This window comes from Littorina saxatilis, linkage group LG12 (genome assembly GCF_037325665.1).
Source record: "Littorina saxatilis isolate snail1 linkage group LG12, US_GU_Lsax_2.0, whole genome shotgun sequence".
NCBI lineage: Eukaryota > Metazoa > Mollusca > Gastropoda > Littorinimorpha > Littorinidae > Littorina > Littorina saxatilis.
The window spans coordinates 58,195,065-58,215,888 of NC_090256.1; the positions used below are offsets into that span (position 1 = coordinate 58,195,065).

General features: G+C 39.7%; 1 protein-coding gene across 1 annotated transcript in view; it reads right to left on the reverse strand.

The window, feature by feature from the left end:
* Nucleotides 1–3,479: 3,479 nt before the first annotated feature.
* Nucleotides 3,480–20,824, reverse strand: part of LOC138982365 (poly [ADP-ribose] polymerase tankyrase-like) — a 38,212-nt gene continuing 20,867 nt past the window's right edge. The window contains exons 5-6 of the mRNA XM_070355619.1: nucleotides 10,484–10,594; nucleotides 3,480–6,550 (exon numbers count right to left, since the gene is read on the reverse strand). Of these exons, the coding sequence (XP_070211720.1) occupies nucleotides 6,131–6,550; nucleotides 10,484–10,594 (531 nt within the window). The 3' untranslated portion in view covers nucleotides 3,480–6,130. The remainder of the gene's footprint in view (nucleotides 6,551–10,483; nucleotides 10,595–20,824) is intronic.

Genomic DNA, 20,824 nt, shown 5'->3' on the forward strand with positions numbered 1-20,824 from the left:
CGTGTGACTGAATCGGTTAATGTGTCTGCAAGTTGGAGTTGCAGGACTCTGATCTCTAGTGTCTATGCATAAGACCTGTGTGTGAAACTGAAAGGGGATCATGAGTGTGCCACAGGCTCACAATGACAAGGGAGTGCTGAGATTGTGAATGCCCATTTGTTCCTTGTGTTTCGTTCTTTGAACTTGTAAGTAGATGCTCTATACAGCATGGTTCCCCTTTTTTAAGACCCCCATTTAAGACACTGTTTTCTCAGTGAGCAAAAATCAACCGGGCTAGTAGAAACCGTCCGTGCTAACCGGTTAAAAAGCCATATATAAATACTACAGATGCAGTTCAAAGAACATGGCAAGTTAATGCCGATAGCACAGAGGAGAGTGACACATCTGGTACGCTGCGTAGCATGCTACGTTTTAAGACAAGCTTACGATTGCTAATGCTAGTTGCTCAAACAAATCATCACAAGCATGCAGTTTGCTCTTTTTTGTAAGTTATGGTACTTATTTCTGATTCTCACTCCGTGTAGCTGTCACAATTTGTGTCATTAAACATTGTCTAGGTGCAGATACTCTGTATTGGCCATTATGTTTCTTTTTGTCCTAAATAAACGTTTTAAAATGTATATATATATGGGTGCGTCTCAGAATCTCGTCCTCTGTTTGTGACATTATCACCAAAAGTAAAATCTTCCCAGAAAACTTTGATAATACTATTTACACACTTCTCAGGGTGTACCTTTTCAGTTTAAACAAGAAAAAATATAACATTGCCTTTAGTTTGCCATATGTTGAGCATTATTTGGACCATGTGTGCAAAATCACCCGTGCAACATGGAAACAATAAAAGACAAAAAAACTGCATTTATAAGGCTGAAAACGACTTTTATTCAGTTATTATTGTTGAATCACAAGCCATTATAGAGTTCAATATGAAATGACTACATGCAAACAACAAAATAATGTTTTTTTCAATGTTCCATGCATTCGTCAAAATTTCAATACAAAAATGAAAATTAATTAATGATATCCTGATCAGAACATGTTGATACATGGCATTCATTCAGTCTTATTGACATTTAACCTTCACAATAGCATATATACAAAGATTTGTTGCTCTAAGACAAAATGTTAGAAAGTTATCACAAAAGAATGCAAAATGGTCACCGATGTAACATGGAAACATCACTTTTGTAACAAAGAAACGGTTATGCTTTTTCCCACAAACTTTACTAAATGAAGCTGATTTTGCAACCAGATTCTTCTTAGGTAAAATGCCAAACACTAAAACAGGAACAGAAAGAAAAAAAGCTGGAAAAAATCAAGAAAACTTTGCCCCAAAAAAGAGAAACATTAATGAAAAGTTCATCACCGACGTAACTCGGAAACGAACAACCAGACATGTATTATAAGGTTTGACATGAAGAATGCAAATGTTCAAAAGTGGTTCATTCAATTGTTAAGACAATAAACCAAAGGCATTGGTTACATATAGAACAGTTGCCACTTGCAGTTAATTAATTTATTTTAAAAGAAATAATGCCCCCTGGCATTGAAGGTGGGGTCACGAATCATGGTTGCATCAGATGCAGGGACTAAGGAAATATCATCGATCCCTGGAAAGCAATAGTAGTTCCCCTCCGGTTTCCTTCGAAGGAACGGTACCACCAGTTCATCAGGTCGAATCTCTTGCACCTGAAACATGCAAGTACCAGCGATTTCAACCAAAGATTGATGCAATATGTGTACTAGTTTCACTAACATGAATTTGTTTGATGTCTATCAAGATTTTGATGCATCCACATTCACTGGCTAAAAACAAAATAAAGTAATTATTTTGTTCAGACTTACCATTCCATTGAACATACAACTTTTACAATTAAAGAAAACATTGACACTTACCGTTCCTTTAAATGGATTTCGGAAATTTAATTTTGATCATAATTTTTTATATTTTTAATTTTCAGAGCTTGTTTTTAATCCAAATATAACATATTTATATGTTTTTGGAATCAAGAAATGATGTAAAATAAGATGAACGTAAATGTGGATCGTTTTATATAAAAAAAAAATTATTACAATTTTCAGATTTTTAATGGCCAAAGTCATTAATTAATTTTTAAGCCACCAAGCTGAAATGCAATACCGAAGTCCGGCCTTCGTCGAAGATTGCTTTACAAAAATTTCAATCAATTTAATTGAAAAATGAGGGTGTGACAGTGCCGCCTCAACTTTTAAGCCGGATATGACGTCATCAAAAGTATTTGTCGAAAAAAAGAAAAAAACGTCCGGGGATATCATACCCAGGAACTCTCATGTCAAATTTCATAAAGATCGGTCAAGTAGTTTAGTCTGAATCGCTCTACACACACACACGCACAGACAGACAGACACACACACACACATACACCACGACCCTCGTTTCGATTCCCCCTCTATGTTAAAACATTTAGTCAAGTTTTGACTAGGTGAAATCGAAAGAAAAACTATTATTAACAAATGTTTAGCCTAATTTTTCACTTCATAGAATATCATAGCAGCAAAAACTCACCTTTTCTCAAGAACCTGGGGTGTTGATCACTGTCGTAACAAAATCACAGACTTCGGAAACATTCTCGAAATCTTTCTTCGCTGCTGGAAGCTGAACTATTTCTCTCTGTAACTGCGCATGCGTAATCACCCGCACCTCTAAGTCACTACGCGCAAAATAGTTCTAATCTTTCTTCAAAACTCTGAACATTATTTGCAAAACCGTTCACCATCGTAACTGAATTTTGAAGAAGCATGTCATATTGCGCAACTTTCAACTTAGTTTGCAAATGCAATTTTGAGAAAATAATACTTAAATAACATTTAGCTTAGCGATGTTCTATGCCCTTTCATGTCTAGATCGTGTTGAAGATGAATATGCAAATTCTAAAGTTCAAATTTAGGACATGTTGCTGTTGCACGCGTGCGGAAACCTATGTTACGACAGTGATGGCAAACTTTCAAGCGATTAATTTCGTTTAAAAAAACAATTCTGTGGACAAAATAACATTTCAACTGTCAAGTACACTTAAACCAAACACACATAACAAGAATAGCAGTCCTTGGACATTCTAAACGATTCTTGTAGTGAGGTGCAAAACTAGTTGATGGTTCATGTCACAGATCAGACCTCCATTTTTCACGCATTTAATCATTTCTTTCGCAAAACAACCTTCATAATAATCATGCAAAATACTCAGTTTTGTTTGTACTATTTCTTTATTCATTTTACTTCTCAAAAATACCAATATCATGATTTAAAATTCAGTATGTTTCAATTGTGGGCTAATTTGATTATGGCACACACAAAAGGATCAGTTTCTGAGACGCACCCATATTCTTGCGCAAAAAAAGCCTTAATGTAGATGTACGATAAATTTTAGACAATGCTCCCCTCGACCCCCCCCTAAACCTCAAGCCACCAAACATTGTATGATATCACACGATTTGCAACATACATAGTATTCTCTTTATTTGGATGTACAGACACACTTCTAAATTTGGCATCAGGACATGTATGAGAGAGATGAACCTTTGTTTTGCAAGAGATAAAACAAAATGTATTTGTACGGAAAGTAATTATACATGTTAAACCTTCACCGGATCATGCTTTGGACTACACAGTCTGGATGATCTGGGTTGTGTACGACTCGTACTTTCTAAAGGACTCAACGTAAAAAGTATGGGTCTTACACGACCGACGCCATCGAATAGGGATACACACTTTACCGCCTATTTACAGAGTATGTGTGGTACACAAACCACGCCATCGGAATAGGGATAACACCATAAAATGCCTTCTTTATTCCACATGAGTCGTCCACGACCAACAACATCCAGACTATGAAGTTCAAATGACGTCATTGTTTATTTTGTTTGTTTACAAAATAATCCTTTAAAAATTGCTCAATAGGAAGGTTCTATGGTGTGAGGATTACATGAAGTCTCAATCAAAAATTCCCAATAGTTTTAGAGACAGACACTTTCGTGAGGCTCTGTTCAAGACCCAGGAACCACAGTGAAGGTTAAAATAAACACCCCTCTTTGCCTAAACACCACATCTCCCCTTGTAAGTTGTATTCAAAGGATCATATCAGTCATTCTATAGGATATAGGCAAAAAGTGATCGAAATAAGATTGATGGTTGTTCTGTGTGTTAATCACACTTGACCAGAGCTTAATTTTCTTCACCTACACTTGGAGCTTGTTGTGTTACTGTACCATGTTCACATTTTTCCTTACCCTCAACAGCATCAGCAAGGCAACATGATTCAAATCTAAATAGGCAGAAAATGACGAATGAGATGGTTAAGTTTGAAATAACTCTGTCCAGTGTTAACCGGCTGTGGATGAGTTGCATTCATTCAAAATAGTGAGCCAATGATATGTACGTGAACTTGCCCGTTTATGGCGTAAATCAACTCGTTTGTGTATATTTTGCAGTGTCTGTTTGAATTGATAAATGATGACCTCTTCTTTAAAGTTACTGAACTTCTCACTTCCAGGTGCTCGGAGCCCCTTCAGTTCTTACGGTCATGCTTCGGGCATCTATTTGAAAAAATACCAAGTTCCATTGACCTTGCAAGGAGTCAAAAACTGCAATTTTGTTACGAATTAACTGTTAATAATAATAATAATGGTGATTTCTAAGCGCTTTCGAACACACAAAGCGCTTTACAAAAGCAATAACAACATCATTACCTGAATGACGCCATTGACGGAATAGAACACAATCATAAACACTTTACAACAAAAACCAAAAACAAAACATAAATGTTACAAAAATCCAGAGGCTCTTGCAGGAACGAACTCCCAGTATACACAGCAATTATAATGCACACACACACCCACACATGTCCGCACACACACACACACACAACTGTTACCATTGCCCAAGGGTGACAGCGTAACACTCGATCAGCCTCACATCATGTATCGCACCTAAACTAATTACGTCAAAAGCTCTAGTCAACGTTAAGTTTTTATGAATCAAACATGACCCTGCTGTGACCCCAAAATTTGTTGAGGGTCAATCAAACTGCGGTCATGTCAGGAGATTTTTAAACCCTAGAAGTGTGAAAAGTTAAAAGGTCCAGCTTCAAAAACATCCGAGATAACTTCAACAATAAGCTTTTATTAATCGAACATGACCCCGCTGTGACCCCAAAATTTGACGAGGGTCAACCAAACCGGGGTCACTAAGGGAGATCATCTAACCCTAGAAATGTGCAAAGTTTTAAAGCTCTAGCTTGAAAATCATCCGAGATAACCTCCACGTTAAGTTTTTTTTCCACGGCCAGACACTGCTTAGTACTACGACTCACCGATTACTCAAGTGAGTAAAAAAAAAAAATGCATCTTCATTATGAAAAAAACCCCACAAAAAACATTTCAAATGCAAGATCTTCATCATCTCACACACACACACACACACTTTTAACACAAACTCTCCTCGCCACTCCTTGCTGAAAAAGGGTCCATCCTGAAATATCAGCCTGCTTGTCCTTCTACACCTCCGGCTCTTTCAAAAGGATCATCCACCCTTCAAAGTAAGTCCTTTTTCTTGTAATACATTATCACAAACTGCAAAGCTACCATTTTACACAAAACTGAGGGCAGCTTGCACATTAATGCATAATTTGTTCAAAATTGTTTTGTCGGGGCACTGCTTTTAGGCTTGTAACAATTTTATGATCCCATGCCTGCTAGCTGGAAGCTGCAATTTGTTGGGATTTTTTTAATCTGTCGATCGTTCACGTTAGATGCAGACTAAGAAAAACAAGAAAGGTAAGTTTAATGTAACATCTAACTTTTAGATAAAACAAAATATTGACTAGAACTTCAAAACTATCAGTCTTAACAGTGGACAAATAATTACAATACATGTATACACAAAACAAATAATGATGGATGATCACTTACAAGAAGCAACATCCAAAAGATTAGTGATCATCTAGTGCTCTAATTTGTCAGTTGTGTATCTTGTTCATCAACTTCAAAGACCAGTAGGTGGAATTTTTAGAGAAAGTTTCCATAAACTCGCCTTACTTGATTTTGATTCATTTTGCAACGTCAGAAGTGTATCTGTTTGGGATTTTCTCTTGACTCAGATATAGTCATGAGCCTTCAGGTAAGATTTCACTACGTCTGGTAAGAGCAATGCCTCGATGTTGCAACTCCTGTTTCTCAAGTGTAGCAGCAGCACCACTTTGCACATGTGTCTCAAAGGACGCACAGGATTTCCATACAGAGACGAGACCACCGAGTCAAGTTCTTTGCTCTCAAGTGCTAGGGGATGGAGAACTTGGGACAACACTCCTAAGCCTTCAATTGACATCTTGTTGGCTAGGGTCATCATGCTAGAAATGTTCCAGGAGAGTCGCCAGCTTGGGTGCTGTCTGGAGTGAGCCAGCAGCCCATGGCCCAAAGCATTTGCACCGACCCCATTCTCACAAAACAAGTTGATATAGTCCTCTTCTGGGACGCTGGCATGGTTCAAGAAGGGCACCAGATATGCATTTATAACCTGCGAGAAAAAAATGAAAACAAACTCACATAAACAAACTTCATAATTTTATATATGAAACAAATTGTCTCCAAAACGTAATTTTTGTGATGAGTATGTTTCTCTCTCTATCTCTCTCTCTTTTTTTTTTTTTTTAAAGCAGGCATCGTATCAAAGAAAAATTGAGGCTTAGCCAAAAGGAAGCCCGGAAGCAGGCCACGCAAGGTCGTGTTTCCCCAAGCAGACAAATTTTCTGCATATGGCTTGCTTCTTTGAAGCCAACCGCCGCCGATAAGTTTGTGCGACTCGCAGTCGTTTGTTGCATTTTAGATTCACAATAACGTACTATTGCAGATACAGTGAGTCACATTAAAATCACAAACTAATGATGAAATTGTGAAATAAAGGAAAGTGTGTGACACAGGTCCACGGTGACTCGGAGGTAAAATAAACCACGAAATCTGGTGTGTGGTTTACGCAAGCTAAATAGCCATTAAAACGAACTCAACTGTGTCATTTAATGCTGCTAAATGCTATTGCAAGTGTATTCCATAAGGTTAAAACTGCTTTTTTTTGTGAGAAGATTTAAATCGTTCTGTAAACCATTTGAGGGGCTTGAACCTCTGACAATATCTTCTTCTCAGTCAAGCCCAAAACAACAGTTACTACAGATTAATATCACATGCAACTTTTAAATTCAAGCGCATGAAATATTATAACAGGTTTTTATGAAGTCAAGAAGACCTAATTAATTTGAGGCAGTTTCCGTCCTCTTAAGATGCATTTCAAATTAGGTATATATGTTATATTTATGTTTTTGCTCCAACTTCATCAACAAAACATGCATGAGCAAAATAGTTTGGTTTTTTTAAAGGCAGAGAGGTCTCAAATCAGCAATAATCTGCCTGTATGGTCAGTTATCAATCAGTAATGAAAACAGATGAATACCAAAAAAGCAGGGGGGGGGGGGGGGGGGGTGCACTGTAAGCAAAGCCTCCAGTGGGGAGCCAGTGAAATAAAAAACCTCTGTTGCTGAAAGGGATGTAGCCCTTCTAGCTTTTCAAAACCTAACAAGCATTGACCTTAACGGGCAAAGTAGCCGCTCGTGGTGACACGGGGGTAGGACATGGATACCGTCTTTGCACAAACAGTTGACCTGTGACCTAATCCGCGACCTTAAGTCACGCTTAACATTTTCAAACCATACTGAGAGAGAGCGAGAGAAAGAGAGAGAGAGGGAGAACTAACTTTATTTATTTATCGAGGGTAACAATAAGCAATGTATACATGCTTTTTTTCATCCGGCCCTCGCCCATTGAGGGTAGCTCGATTAATAACAAGAAGAAATAGAAGTTAAGTTAATTACAATACAATTTATATAATTAACATGTCAAAAAATTAAAAAGACATTTCAAAATGCATTATGAATATCAAACAATGATGTAGTATTATCACAGAATTATTTACTTGTTTCTAAGAGAAACAGCATGTAGAGTTTCTTGAAGGAAGTTTCACTGAATTGCATTTTGATTAAATCAGGAATGGAGTTCCACAATAAGGTGCCAGAATAAGAGACTTGATTTGTAAAAAAAAAAAAAGGAGAGAGAGAGAGAGAGAGAGAGAGAGAGAGACAGAGACAGAGAGAGAGAGAGGGGGGAGAGAGACACAGAATGACAGACAGACAGAGCTGTCGGCATCAAAGTAACAGATTAACAACAACAGTCGTCGCCGAGACCTTATTTTAGATAGTCTCGATTAACCACTGAGACGCCTGTACACAACACCGCTCCCCTTACCCGAAGCCGTGACAACTGAACTTGGGAAGAGTACACCTCTTCATTACCTCCAGAGATCTTTCACTGTCTCCCCCCCCCCCCCCCCCCCCCTCCCCAGCCCCTCTGTGAACAGAGAGGTGTCACCATCAGCTAATTGAGGTCACCTGCACTCACTCAGAGCAAAACCAGTTGACCGTGTAACTTTCGACACTGATAACAAAATTAAAAGAATTAAAAAAAAAGAAAGAAATAAATAATTGAAAAAAAGTAAAAATACAAAAAATTAAATAAAATGAAAGAGAGCGAGAAAGGAAATATAAAAAAAAAATTTAAAAAAAAATTAAAATCAAATAAAAGAGAGAGCCAGAAAGGAGTGCAGAAGAAAAAACTGAAAGCTGCATGCTCGGATGAAAATAACAATCAAAAAAATATTTGGTCCATAAGGAGCGTCGAACCACGCACCTACGCCTTGCCACATAAGCGCCCTAAACGATTGAGCTATTGTGTGCTCGTCGAAATCAAGCCTCTCTTAGAGTATAACAACCCCTCCACACATCGAGAGCGCCGCGGGACGATGTTTCAAACCCAGGCATACGCAATGACAGTACCATATTCAATTTAAGTTGAAAACGTCTTTGACAACAGCTGAAACGAATTAAAAAAACATGTTATCTGACTAGTGTACACACCCCATGCTTTGTAAAAGCTTCCATGCTTCGTGTATAAAGGTTTTAGGTCTCACTTAGAACATGTCTTCGACGTCAAGTGTTAAGTTGAAACGCGCGTCCTGATGCCAAATTTTTAGCACCCGCTTTACAGGGAATTTATTTTCCTGGCCGGGTGCCAAAAAAGTGAAAAACGTATAAAGCTAATATCTTCCGTTTTCCTACCGTTAGGAACGTAATTTTTTGCACAAACCATTGGCCCCACAATTCCAAGCTACTCGCCATATTTGAGCTCAATTGACCCCAGAGTACCAGGTATACAGTCCCCAGTCCCCAGTCAACAAACAACGTGAATTTCAAACTTCCACAAGAGCAAAACCGAAAATTTGCTTTAGACAAGAAATCCTAACCACCTCCCTGATCAAGTTTTAGTGGTTCTACCCATTTTCTTCAAACCAACTCCAATTTATTTTGTTTCGCAATTGCCATCCTGTTCTCTGTCAATCTAAGTCCAACCTCCAATCGTTCTTCAACCTCCTTTGAGCAGTTTCACAGTTCAACGCGGCTGAATTTGCAACAGTTCATTTGGAGCGAAACACTCTTAAAGCCATATGTACTCGATGACTATACACGCTAATTGCTTTACCAACAGCTGGAGACATGCTAAATTAAGTTCCCTGCAAAATATTGTGGTCTAGGACCCCTTCAATGTTGAGATATGTTAATTTTCATTTTGATCTGGATCGTCCTATTTATAGATTTGGCAACACATGTAACGTTGATGCAAGGGAGCTAACACCGCGGCTTTGTTGACATCCTCACTTTTTCAGAGGCTAGAACAAGCTGTAATGCATGTATTATGGTCCGCGCATGGTGACATATCGTCATTATATGGTCTTATGGTGCGTTTGACATCGATTGTGGGCAAACTACACTTTGTAAACACGGGAGTGCGTTAGTATGCCTTTAACCTGGCATAACAACAATTTTTAACCATGAAAGCTAAAAATAAATTTTGGCTTGAATCAAAAGATTTGCGAATATGGTGATTTACGGTTTATCTTGTTGCGAACCCATGTTTTACTTCCCTTTCCAAACAATACAACATCCCCTTTATTTTCCTCATTTTTTTTTACAAGAAAAATTTGTAAAACTGAGGAATTGTAAAAACAAAGACGAGGAATTTCTTCAGAAAAGAGGAAGTTTTCATGCCTAGCGCCTGTGATCAATACAGTGCATGAGCATGACCCGACATCTGGAATCGGTTGATCAAATAATGTTTTGACTTCTCATACAGTGGTACCTGCGATGTGCTGCCCAACCAATGAGAGGACACATCCTAGAAAGGCTATTTTCTAATGTCCCCTTTCCTATTTACATGACCAAATAATACCTTTCATGACAGGCCCCTGGCTAATCCAATTGACCCCAGGGTGTCCTTTGATTGCACGCACATGCAACACCATTTATCATCCACCTAATCAATTGTTCTCCTGAATATTAATATTACTCACTCCATTCTCCTGTGTTAAACTGGCACCAAATTCCAGCAATATAGATATGACAGACAACGCCGTTTGTGGTTCCCTATCCACCAGTCTGTTTTGTTCCCTGCTCAGAATCCGCTGCAAAAACAATACACATGTACGTATAAAGCAATGGAGATTTCTTATGACATCCAAGTTTCACCAGTCTTTCAAACAACCAATCACAATTGCTTATGTACCATTCACAACAGCATATCAACGCCGTCGTGGAATTTTGGCGTAACTCATTTTGAACAGCTTTTCAGCAGAAGGCCAACACTGATTATTTTTATTATGAAATGGTGTTTATATTTGTACCTGGTATGGTTAGAAAGATAAAAGAATATCAAAACATGCATTGTCCATCATATTTTAGAGGATATTTTTCATGGAAAATGATTTACTTAGTCAAAAGCACAAAAACATCAAAATCGCCAAGAATGGAGTTACGCCAAAATTCCAGGACGACGACGATATTTTTGTACACATACACTGACACAGAAGCTCTCTCTCTCCCTGCCCTGACCTGTACAGTCTTTTTCTCTATCGTTTCAGCTGCCAGAGATTAATATACTTACCCGAATCACATGATTAGCATTGACACACTTCGAGATGCTTAGGTCTTGATAAAAGCTACCCGTCTAAGTATAAGGGAAGCAACCCCAACTAAAAAAGTGACAGCACCATGGTACTTGCCACCCGCGGTTGCCTCCCATTAGTGGGTGAACTACGTCACCATTGGTGCCTACCACGTGACTAATATCAATCGACTTATAGAATACTAAGAAACTATAAAGCGGGGCAGGCGGGAGGGAATTACCCATGTGATTCGGGTAAGTATATTAATCAAATGAAAATTTAATTAAAAATTTTCGATTAAATTACATATTCTTACTCCGAATCACATGATTAGCAGATAACTCCAACAAGGTGGTGGGTAAAATCCAAAAAAGTTCAAACTCACTCTTATGTTCTGGAAAGGCATTGCCCCGCTGCCACCAAGGCAGGGAGGAACCTTGAACCATCCTGGCAAAGTGCAGCAATGTCTCTCAAATAAAAACTGATGAAAACATCGTCTGAGCACCAGTATGCAGTGCGCAAGACGTCGTCTAACCTCCGAGACCGTAAAACGGCCAAGGAAGAAGACCAGGCCCTTGATTCGTGAGCTCGGGCAGAGCGGAGGGGAAAGCCAGGCTGCGACCCCCCCCCCCCCCCCCTTTCTTGACAGGTTCCATGCATAGGCCTGTTTAATTATAGCCGACACCCACCTGGCCAAGGTTGTCCTCGTAATATCCTTATCCATAGCGGTGTTCAAAGAAATGAACAAAAGCTTCTGAGAGCTTGACCGGATAGAACTAGTACGGGAGAGATAGGCCTCAAGAGCCCTAACAGGACAGTTGACCATATCAGGATCATCCCTGGCCAAGATATGTGAGAGAGGCCTCACCAGAATCAGCGGAGAAGGTTGGCCTGGAGACTGGTTCTTAGCCAAAAAACTCTCTCGAAAACGCAAGGAAATGGAACCATCCTGCTCTCGAGAAATGTCCTGAGGACTACCCGAAAGAGCGTGAATCTCGCTCCCCCTGCGAGCTGAAGCCAGGAGGAGGAGAAAAAGAGCCTTCCTAGTAAGGTTAGGAAGACTAGAGTCAGCTAGAGGCTCGAAAGCCGAAGAGCGCAAAAACTCCAGGACTAGAAAGAGGTCCCACTTGGGTAAAGAGGAGCGCGTCTTGACCTCCTCAAGGGCTGCCCCCTTGATAACCCCAGCAATCACTGTACTAAGGTTGATGGAGTGACCGGTCTGTTTAAGGGTCGAAGAGATTGCCGATCTACGGACCTTCAACGACGCGGAGGAGACTCCCTGTGAAGACAAATCAGCCAAATGATTGGCCACATGCATAGTACGTGGTGCCACCGGATTAACTCTGTGAGACTGACACCACGTAACCCAGGATTTCCAGTGAGAGGAATACACCATTGAAGTAGAAGCTCTATGAAAGCGCTGAACTAGGTGCAAGGTACGTTCTGAAGCGCCAGAACGTTTCAAAGCTGACCTCACAGTCTCCACGCGTGAAGGTTTAGAGACTGAGGATCCTCGTGAGGGACGCCTGTTCGAGGTTGAATGAGCTCTCCCCTCACGAGAGACAGAGGGATAGGAGGACCCCTGGCCAGCCTCAGAAGGTCCGGAAACCAAGTCTGAGATGGCCACCACGGGGCGATCAGAAGAAGAAGAGGCGGTCCCTCCAGCTCCGCCTTCCTGATCACCCGGCTGAGCAGCTGGAAGGGAGGAAAGGCGTAAGCCTCTAGACCCGACCAGGGGATCTCCAGTGCGTTGGTCTCCCAAGCCTCCGGGTCGGGGAAGCCAGCAAGAAGACGGGGGCCGAGGCCGGTGGGTGTCAGCAGACAACGAAACAGCCAGAGCAAAGCAAAACACGACCGTCTCTCTCAAGTGATAGAAGTCGATTGATATTAATCACATGGTAGGCACCAATGGTGACGTAGTTCACCCACTAATGGGAGGCAACCGCGGGTGGCAAGTACCATGGTGCTCTACCTCCTGCACAAACTACAGAAAGTTCAAAATTCTGCAGCACGCCTGATCCTCAAAGCACGAAAAAAAGATCATGTCACACCACTTCGCCGCACACTCCACTGGTTACCCATCCAAGCCCGCATTGAATACAAACTGTCCACTCTCTGCTTTCACTTCTTCTCTGCCTCGTCTCCTGCTTATTTCTCTGAACTTCTCACTGTATACACTCCTGCTAGACAACTCCGCTCCTCTTCTGATAGCCGCACCCTAGTCATCCCACACACAAAATCAAAAGCATATGGACAACGCACTTTTGCATTTTGCGCATCTACTCAATGGAACTCTCTCCCCTCTCACATTCGCCACTCTCAGTCAGTACAGTCATTCAAGCGAGCACTCAAAACTCACCTCTTCCAGAAACACAACTCCTAAAGTCGCAACATTTTGCCATCCTGTTCTGTAACGGTTCCATCTCTACTCAGCTTGTTATTTTTGTCTTTTGTTTTAAATTATTATAAATATAATTTTTCACTGCAGTAGTCCTTTAACTTTAACCCTTAGCTGTAAGCTAGATATGCACAAGTCATGTCGGTGCCACATAATGCTGACACACATGTTCCTGTGCATAGTTTATGGATAACGTGTAGTTGGGAATTGTTAAGAGTAGAAATAATTAGTATTTAGTGTAGGAGGAGGGTTGGGGGTGGGTAGGGAGGGGGTGGGTATGATTTACTTTGAGCAGGTCGGTTTCAGTTTTTAATAAACAATTCTAGAGAATTGTGTATCTTATATTTGAGTCTTTCGTGTTTTAGACATTGATGCATTTAATAGTTTTAACGAGTTGCCTTTTGTTTTATCATTCTGGTGTTTATCTAGATGTGCTGTGTATCTTATAAGAAGTTCTTAAAAGTTCGAAGTTATTTTAGCATATAGGTTTTTTTATGGTCTTAACAGTTAAATATGTATTACGTTATCATTAAGATTCATGCTTTGTTAGCACTAAGCAGTTGTTTTAATCAGTCTGGTTTTCTCTTGTTTTCATCTTATGAACATTCTAAATGTTAGACTAACTTATTGTCTTGTACAGAATAACAACTGTGTGAATGGTGCTATACTGAATGAAAGAGTGTGACATGAAGTTCTTGTACATCATTGCAAAGAGTGTGAATGACGTTTTAGTTTAGATGTCAAGCGCTTAGAGCAAGCCTTTTTAACGAAAGTTTTTGATTTAGCGCTATATAAATGTTCTTATTATTATTATTATTATTATCAAGACCTAAGCATCTCGAAGTGTGTCAATGCTAATCATGTGATTCGGAGTAAGAATATGTAATTTAATACACATTGTTTAAATTCATTGGTTGAAACAGTTTATGCTGCTGTGATTTAAACTGCCCTCATCTGAAGTGTACACTCATGCACAGGAAATCTCTGTTAAATGCGGAGCAGGGGAGGTAACACTACTCAAATCTGCCTGGAGCATGCAGATGCATGAAACACTGTGCAATGTCTCGCCCGTAATTCACAAATTTGTATTTACACATACATACACAGAGAGCAGCAAAACAGTAATCTTATTTGACTAAAAATGCTGCAGCGTTTGAAACTAATTAATGTGGGTATGTTTAACTGTTTTTCTTTTTAACATTCAGTCAATATCTGAAAGTTGAGGCAGCACTGTGGCGACCACATGTTTTTGTGAAACAAGCTGCGTCAGGACTCTGGGATTGCATTTCATCAAGCTTCAACATTGCTAAATCAATTTGTTAAAGGGGAAGTATGGCTCAATGATTTATCTTTTTGTCACAGATGAGGGTAAACAGTCACAGGGTTCGCACTGTCTTTAATTTTGTTTAAACTTGTAAAAAAAAACACCTACGTTTAAAAGTTTAATTGACATGGGTTTATACAAGTTTGAAGAATATGTGCTGTTATTTTTTATTTGTTTAAGTGTTTGTCTTCTGTGTGAATGTACAACCTACTTTGTGAAAAAGTGGCTGTTGAAAATTTGATTTTAAAAATCCCCAACAATTGATGAAACAAACGTGCACCATCCCATGCAAAGACAAAGTAGATAATTAAAAGGCCTTACTCACTTACCACTTACTTTTAACTTGCACTGCAGCCCTGAAAGTGGCCAGTATTTTACTCGCCATGGGGAGTAGAAACATGTAACTGGCGAGTAGAAATTTCATCTACTCGCCAAATGCGAGTAAAGTTGCTGAAACAAATGGTTCGTTTGGCGAGTAAAATTTTCTCTCTGGCTAGTATATTTTGAGAAGCACAAAGCCAAAGGCTAGTTCACCAGTTTTTGGATTTTTCAGGGCTGCACTGAGTACTTGTTTAAATTTCACTGCCTTTGCCACGAGCGGTGGACTTACGATGCTACGAGTATACGGTCTTGCTGAAAAATTGCATTGCGTTCAGTTTCATTCTGAGAGTTCGACAGCTTGACTAAATGTTGTATTTTTGCCTTACGCGACTTGTTATTAGATACCAGGAGCTTGCCTTTTTAAGACCCTGTTTTCTCAGCTTTTCTGTGCATAACCTCTGTCAATTTCCTTTCATTGTAAGACTTCCACCTCGCCAAGACCTGAAAAGTCGGGTTCAACTGTATACAGTCGGAATCGGTTATAACGTAGCTCAGGGGAAACTGTATTTTATACGTTATAACCGGTCTACATTATAACCGGTTAGATCGGATATAACGTATATAAGAGGAAACAGTACGTTATAACCCGTTTCCCCCTTTTTATATTTAGTCAAGTTTTGACTAAATATTTTAACGTAGAGGGGGGAATCGAGACGAGGGTCGTGGTGTATGTGTGTGTGTGTGTGTGTGTGTGTGTGTGTGTGTGTGCGAAACGTTCTTATAAGAAATTGGACCCAATTTCATATAAGATTCTTATAAGAGTCTTGTATGACAATTTCATATATGTGGCTTATAGGTATTTTAAATGCAAATGAGGTAAATTCTTATAAGAAACTTATATGAATCATATATGAACCTATAACCTGAGCTCATATAGGTCTCTTATATGAATCTTATATTCTCTTATAAGAAAGCTATACAGGGTTCATACAGACACCTGACAGTGAAATTCAAGGAGTATTCAAGGAGTTTTCAAGGAGTATTCAAGGAGTTCAAGGAGGTCAAATTGCATAGGTGTACACGTGGAAAAACTTTCATCAACCATGCATTCAAAGCTCAAAATGATGAAAGAGTCCGAGAGGACGTTGGCATCGCGGGACCCGGGGTTGCAGTTACAGAAGCAGACTGAGAGCTTTGCGATGACGTTACAGATAAGAAGTTTGCAATCGGGACTACAGGTGCAGACGCTTTTAAATTATTTGTGTGTTTCTTTCCTTTTGCGTGGCTAACCAGGGCTGACTCGCCCATCACTGAAATATCCACACGTGCTTTGCAGCATTTGCAAAAAGCCTTGTATTTGTCGCAATCCCGCTGGATCCAATCCTTGTATTCCTTTTCCTCCAGCCATCGTGGGTTAAAAAAGCACTTTCCACCCGGCATGACTACGACTTTCGACCGGCGATGGCTTGAAACGCTGTCACAATGAATCGACACACTTCTTCTTCAGAAATGGCGCTAAAAGCTACCCGGATGAAGGGGAAGTAATCGGTTTCAACTTCCCTTCGCACGATGGCAGACGACACACGACTTGCACACAACACGCACACAATCAATATAAATTGCTGAAAAACTTTAATATTAACATTTTTTTGTTGTTGCCTGCACTTCAGAATTCAAGGAGGTTCAAGGAGGTTAAACACAAGAATGACCATTTTCTCCAAATTCAAGGAGATTCAAGGTCCTTGAAAAGGGGGGTTGAAAATTCAAGGAGATTCAAGGAGATTCAAGGAGCGTACGAACCCTGGCTATAGGTCTCTTATATGAAATGTTCATATATGAGACTTATAAGAATCTTATATGAAACCTACATCTCCCTTATAGGATTCTTATATGTCTCATATATGATATTTATATGTCTCATACTAGATACACGACCTTGACCTACATTTGTGTTTACAAGGGAAATAACACCTGCTTAACCCAATTTAACTGTCTTGACTTTGAATTATAATGAATCCAACGGCAAAATACCTTTTGGTTCAGTATATATACATATCTTTACTGAAGTTGTGTTTATTTTGAGGGCAAAAACAAACAGATCTCTAAATCACTGGTCACAAGAAGAGGAGTAAGACATGCATTGTCCTCTTCAAATCCAATACTTTGAAACTTGAAATTATGAACAAGAAACAACAAACAAGTTACAGCCACAAATAATTTTCTTGAATATGCACAGCTGTCACAGTTTCTTGTTGCTTGAACCAAAGTAGTGCTGGTAAACATGATTTGATCACCTGATGCAGAACCAGAACTGTAAAGTAAAACAAATAATGGAGGGAAATTCTGGATTTTGAATAAAAACACAAACCTGTCAGTGTCAAGCTGTTGGGTTGGTTGGGCTGCCAGCCACCCACAAACATCAGCATGACATAAACATTCTCTTCACATATTCATACATCAAGTCCAATTATTTCTGTAAGAACTTTGCATTTTAGTCCTGCTCTTTCACTGATTTTCTGCTAAACATCCTCACAGAGCTGCTGTCACAAAGATGGCCGTTCAGTCAGGGGGAGATAATGCTCAAGGCAAACCATCCACTTCCTGTTCATATATGAAACATATATGAAAGCCAGTATTGCCAGTAATTCAGCATTGTCCAATATTTTTTCTAAGTCCTGAATTCTCCTATGCAGAAACTAAGTGATGATTCATATAAGAGTCATATAAGATTCATATAAGAAACATATAAGAAAACTATAGGTTTCTGGAAGTGCAGGTTCTCATATATGATTTATATATGATTCTTATATGAATTGGGGTCTTTTTCATATAAGAGACTTATAAGAAACCTATTCCTACAACTGACATACATAGCTTTTTACTTGTCATATATGAAACTTATATGTTTCTTATAAGAAACTTATAGGTTTCTTATATGTCTCTTATATGTTCATATATGTTCATTTCGTACGGGTGTCTGTCTGTGTGTGTGTGTAGAGCGATTCAGACCAAACTACTGGACCGATCTTTATGAAATTTGACATGAGAGTTCCTGGGATTGATATCCCCGAACGTTTTTTTCATTTTTTTGATAAATGTCTTTGATGATGTCATATCCGGGCGGGGATATAGCTCAGTTGGTAGCGCGCTGGATTTGTATTCAGTTGGCCGCTGTCCGCGCGAGTTCGATCCCAGGTTCGGCGGAAATTTATTTCACAGAGTCAACTTTGTGTGCAGACTCTCTTCGGTGTCCGAACCACCCCCCGTGTATACTACATTGGGTGTGCACGTTAAAGATCCCACGATTGACAAAAGGGTCTTTCCTGGCAAAATTGCTTAGGCACAGTTAATAATTGTCTACCATACCCGTGTGACTTGGAATAAGGCCGTGAAAGGTAAATATGCGCCGACATGGCTGCAATCTACTGGCCGTATAAAATTTCATCTCACACGGCATCACTGCAGAGCGCCTAGAACTGTACCCACGGAATATGCGCGATATAAGCGTCATTGATTGATTGATTGATTGATATCCGGCTTTTCGTGAAAGTTGAGGCGGCACTGTCACGCTCTCATTTTTCAACCAAATTGGTTGAAATTTTCGTCAAGTAATCTTTGACAAAGCCCGGACTTCGGTATTGCATTTCAGCTTGGTGGCTTAAAAATTAATTAATGACTTTGGTCATTAAAAATCTGAAAATTGTAAAAAAAAATAAAAATTTATAAAACGATCCAAATTTACGTTCATCTTATTCTCCATCATTTTCTGATTCCAAAAACATATAAATATGTTATATTTGGATTAAAAACAAGCTCTGAAAATTAAATATATAAAAATTATTATCAAAATTAAATTGTCGAAATCAATTTAAAAACACTTTCATCTTATTCCTTGTCGGTTCCTGATTCCAAAAACATATAGATATGATATGTTTGGATTAAAAACACGCTCAGAAAGTTAAAACAAAGAGAGGTACAGAAAAGCGTGCTATCCTTCTTAGCGCAACTACTACCCCGCTCTTCTTGTCAATTTCACTGCCTTTGCCATGAGCGGTGGACTGACGATGCTACGAGTATACGGTCTTGCTGAAAAATGGCATTGCGTTCAGTTTCATTCTGTGAGTTCGACAGCTACTTGACTAAATGTTGTATTTTCGCCTTACGCGACTTGTTAACGCTAATATGGTAAAATGTGGTTTTCTATTGCATACGTCATATTCGTCATATCATTGAACTTTTCACTAGAGGGTACTGTCATATAACTTGCGCTCGGAAGCGAGAGGTTGCGTGTTCGACCCTGGGTCAGGCCGCAATTTTCTCCCCCCTTTCCTAACCTAGGTGGTGGGTTCAAGTGCTAGTCTTTCGGATGAGACGAAAAACCGAGGTCCCTTCGTGTACACTACATTGGGGTGTGCACGTTAAAGATCCCACGATTGACAAAAGGGTCTTTCCTGGCAAAAATTGTATAGGCATAGATAAAAATGTCCACCAAATACCCGTTTGACTTGGAATAAAGGCCGTGAAAGGTGAATGCTCGCCTAATAGGCTACTGAGCTTTACTGGCCGATGTGAATGCGTTATATATTGTGTGTTTGTCTGTCTGTCTGTAAAAAAATTCCATTTTAAACGGCAGAAATTAATATGTAAGCGCCTAGGGCTATATCTAGATTAGGCGCATAAAAATGATCACAATAATAATAATAATAATGAGAGAGAGAGAGAGAGAGAGAGAGAGAGAGAGAGAGAGCACCCATTGCACACCGGTACGACCGAACTAAGGTAACTAAGGTAACGTTAAATTACTGTTGTGCAGCGGGTTGAAAGAATACCCTATACCTCGGAGATATACCTTCACTCGGTCTCAACGACGTCACGTGACATGTTATATGGTGGAAGAGAATGCTGTCACTTATTTTCCTTTTGAGGATGAGGGTTTAACATGGATCGGGAACTTACAGGACAACCGCGGCTGTGCTTGCAAGTTTGGATAGTTCTTTCCATGACTGAGCATCGTTTCAGTCTTACCGAACTGAGGGTGGAAAATAAGCGACAGCATTCTCTTCCACCATATAACATTAGTCACGTGACGTCGTTGAGACCGAGTGAAGGTATATCTCCGAGGTATAGGGTATTCTTTCAACCCGCTGCACAACAGTAGTTTATTGATACCTTAGTTCGGTCGTACCGGTGTGTAATACCTCAAGCGATAGAGAGAGAGAGAGAGAGAGAGAGAGAGAGAGAGAGAGAGAGAGAGAGAGAGAGAGAGAGAGAGAGAGAGAGTGTCGTTAGTTTGTACTGTTTATTACGGGTGTTCGTCAGTGGTGTGTGTGTGTGTGTGTTGGGTAGGTATTGCAACTACTGATGCATGGGAAGTGCTCTTGTGTCGTTAGTTTGTGCTGTTTATTACGGGTGTTGCACAGTGGTGTGTGTGTGTGTCCTCGACTTTGGGACAAGAATAACAAGAAGGGCAAAGCCCATACGACTCACATGCTTGACCTTGACCTTTACATGACCTTGACCTTCAGAGTCAAGGTCAAATAACTAAACCTAGCAATGACATCATACACTACACATTTTTCCTACCAAAATACATGTGACCTTGACCCAAGGTCAAGGTCATCCAAGATCATGCAACACAAAGCTGTTGATTCAAGACATAGGAAGTACAATGGTGCTTATTGGCTCTTTCTACCATGAGATATGGTCA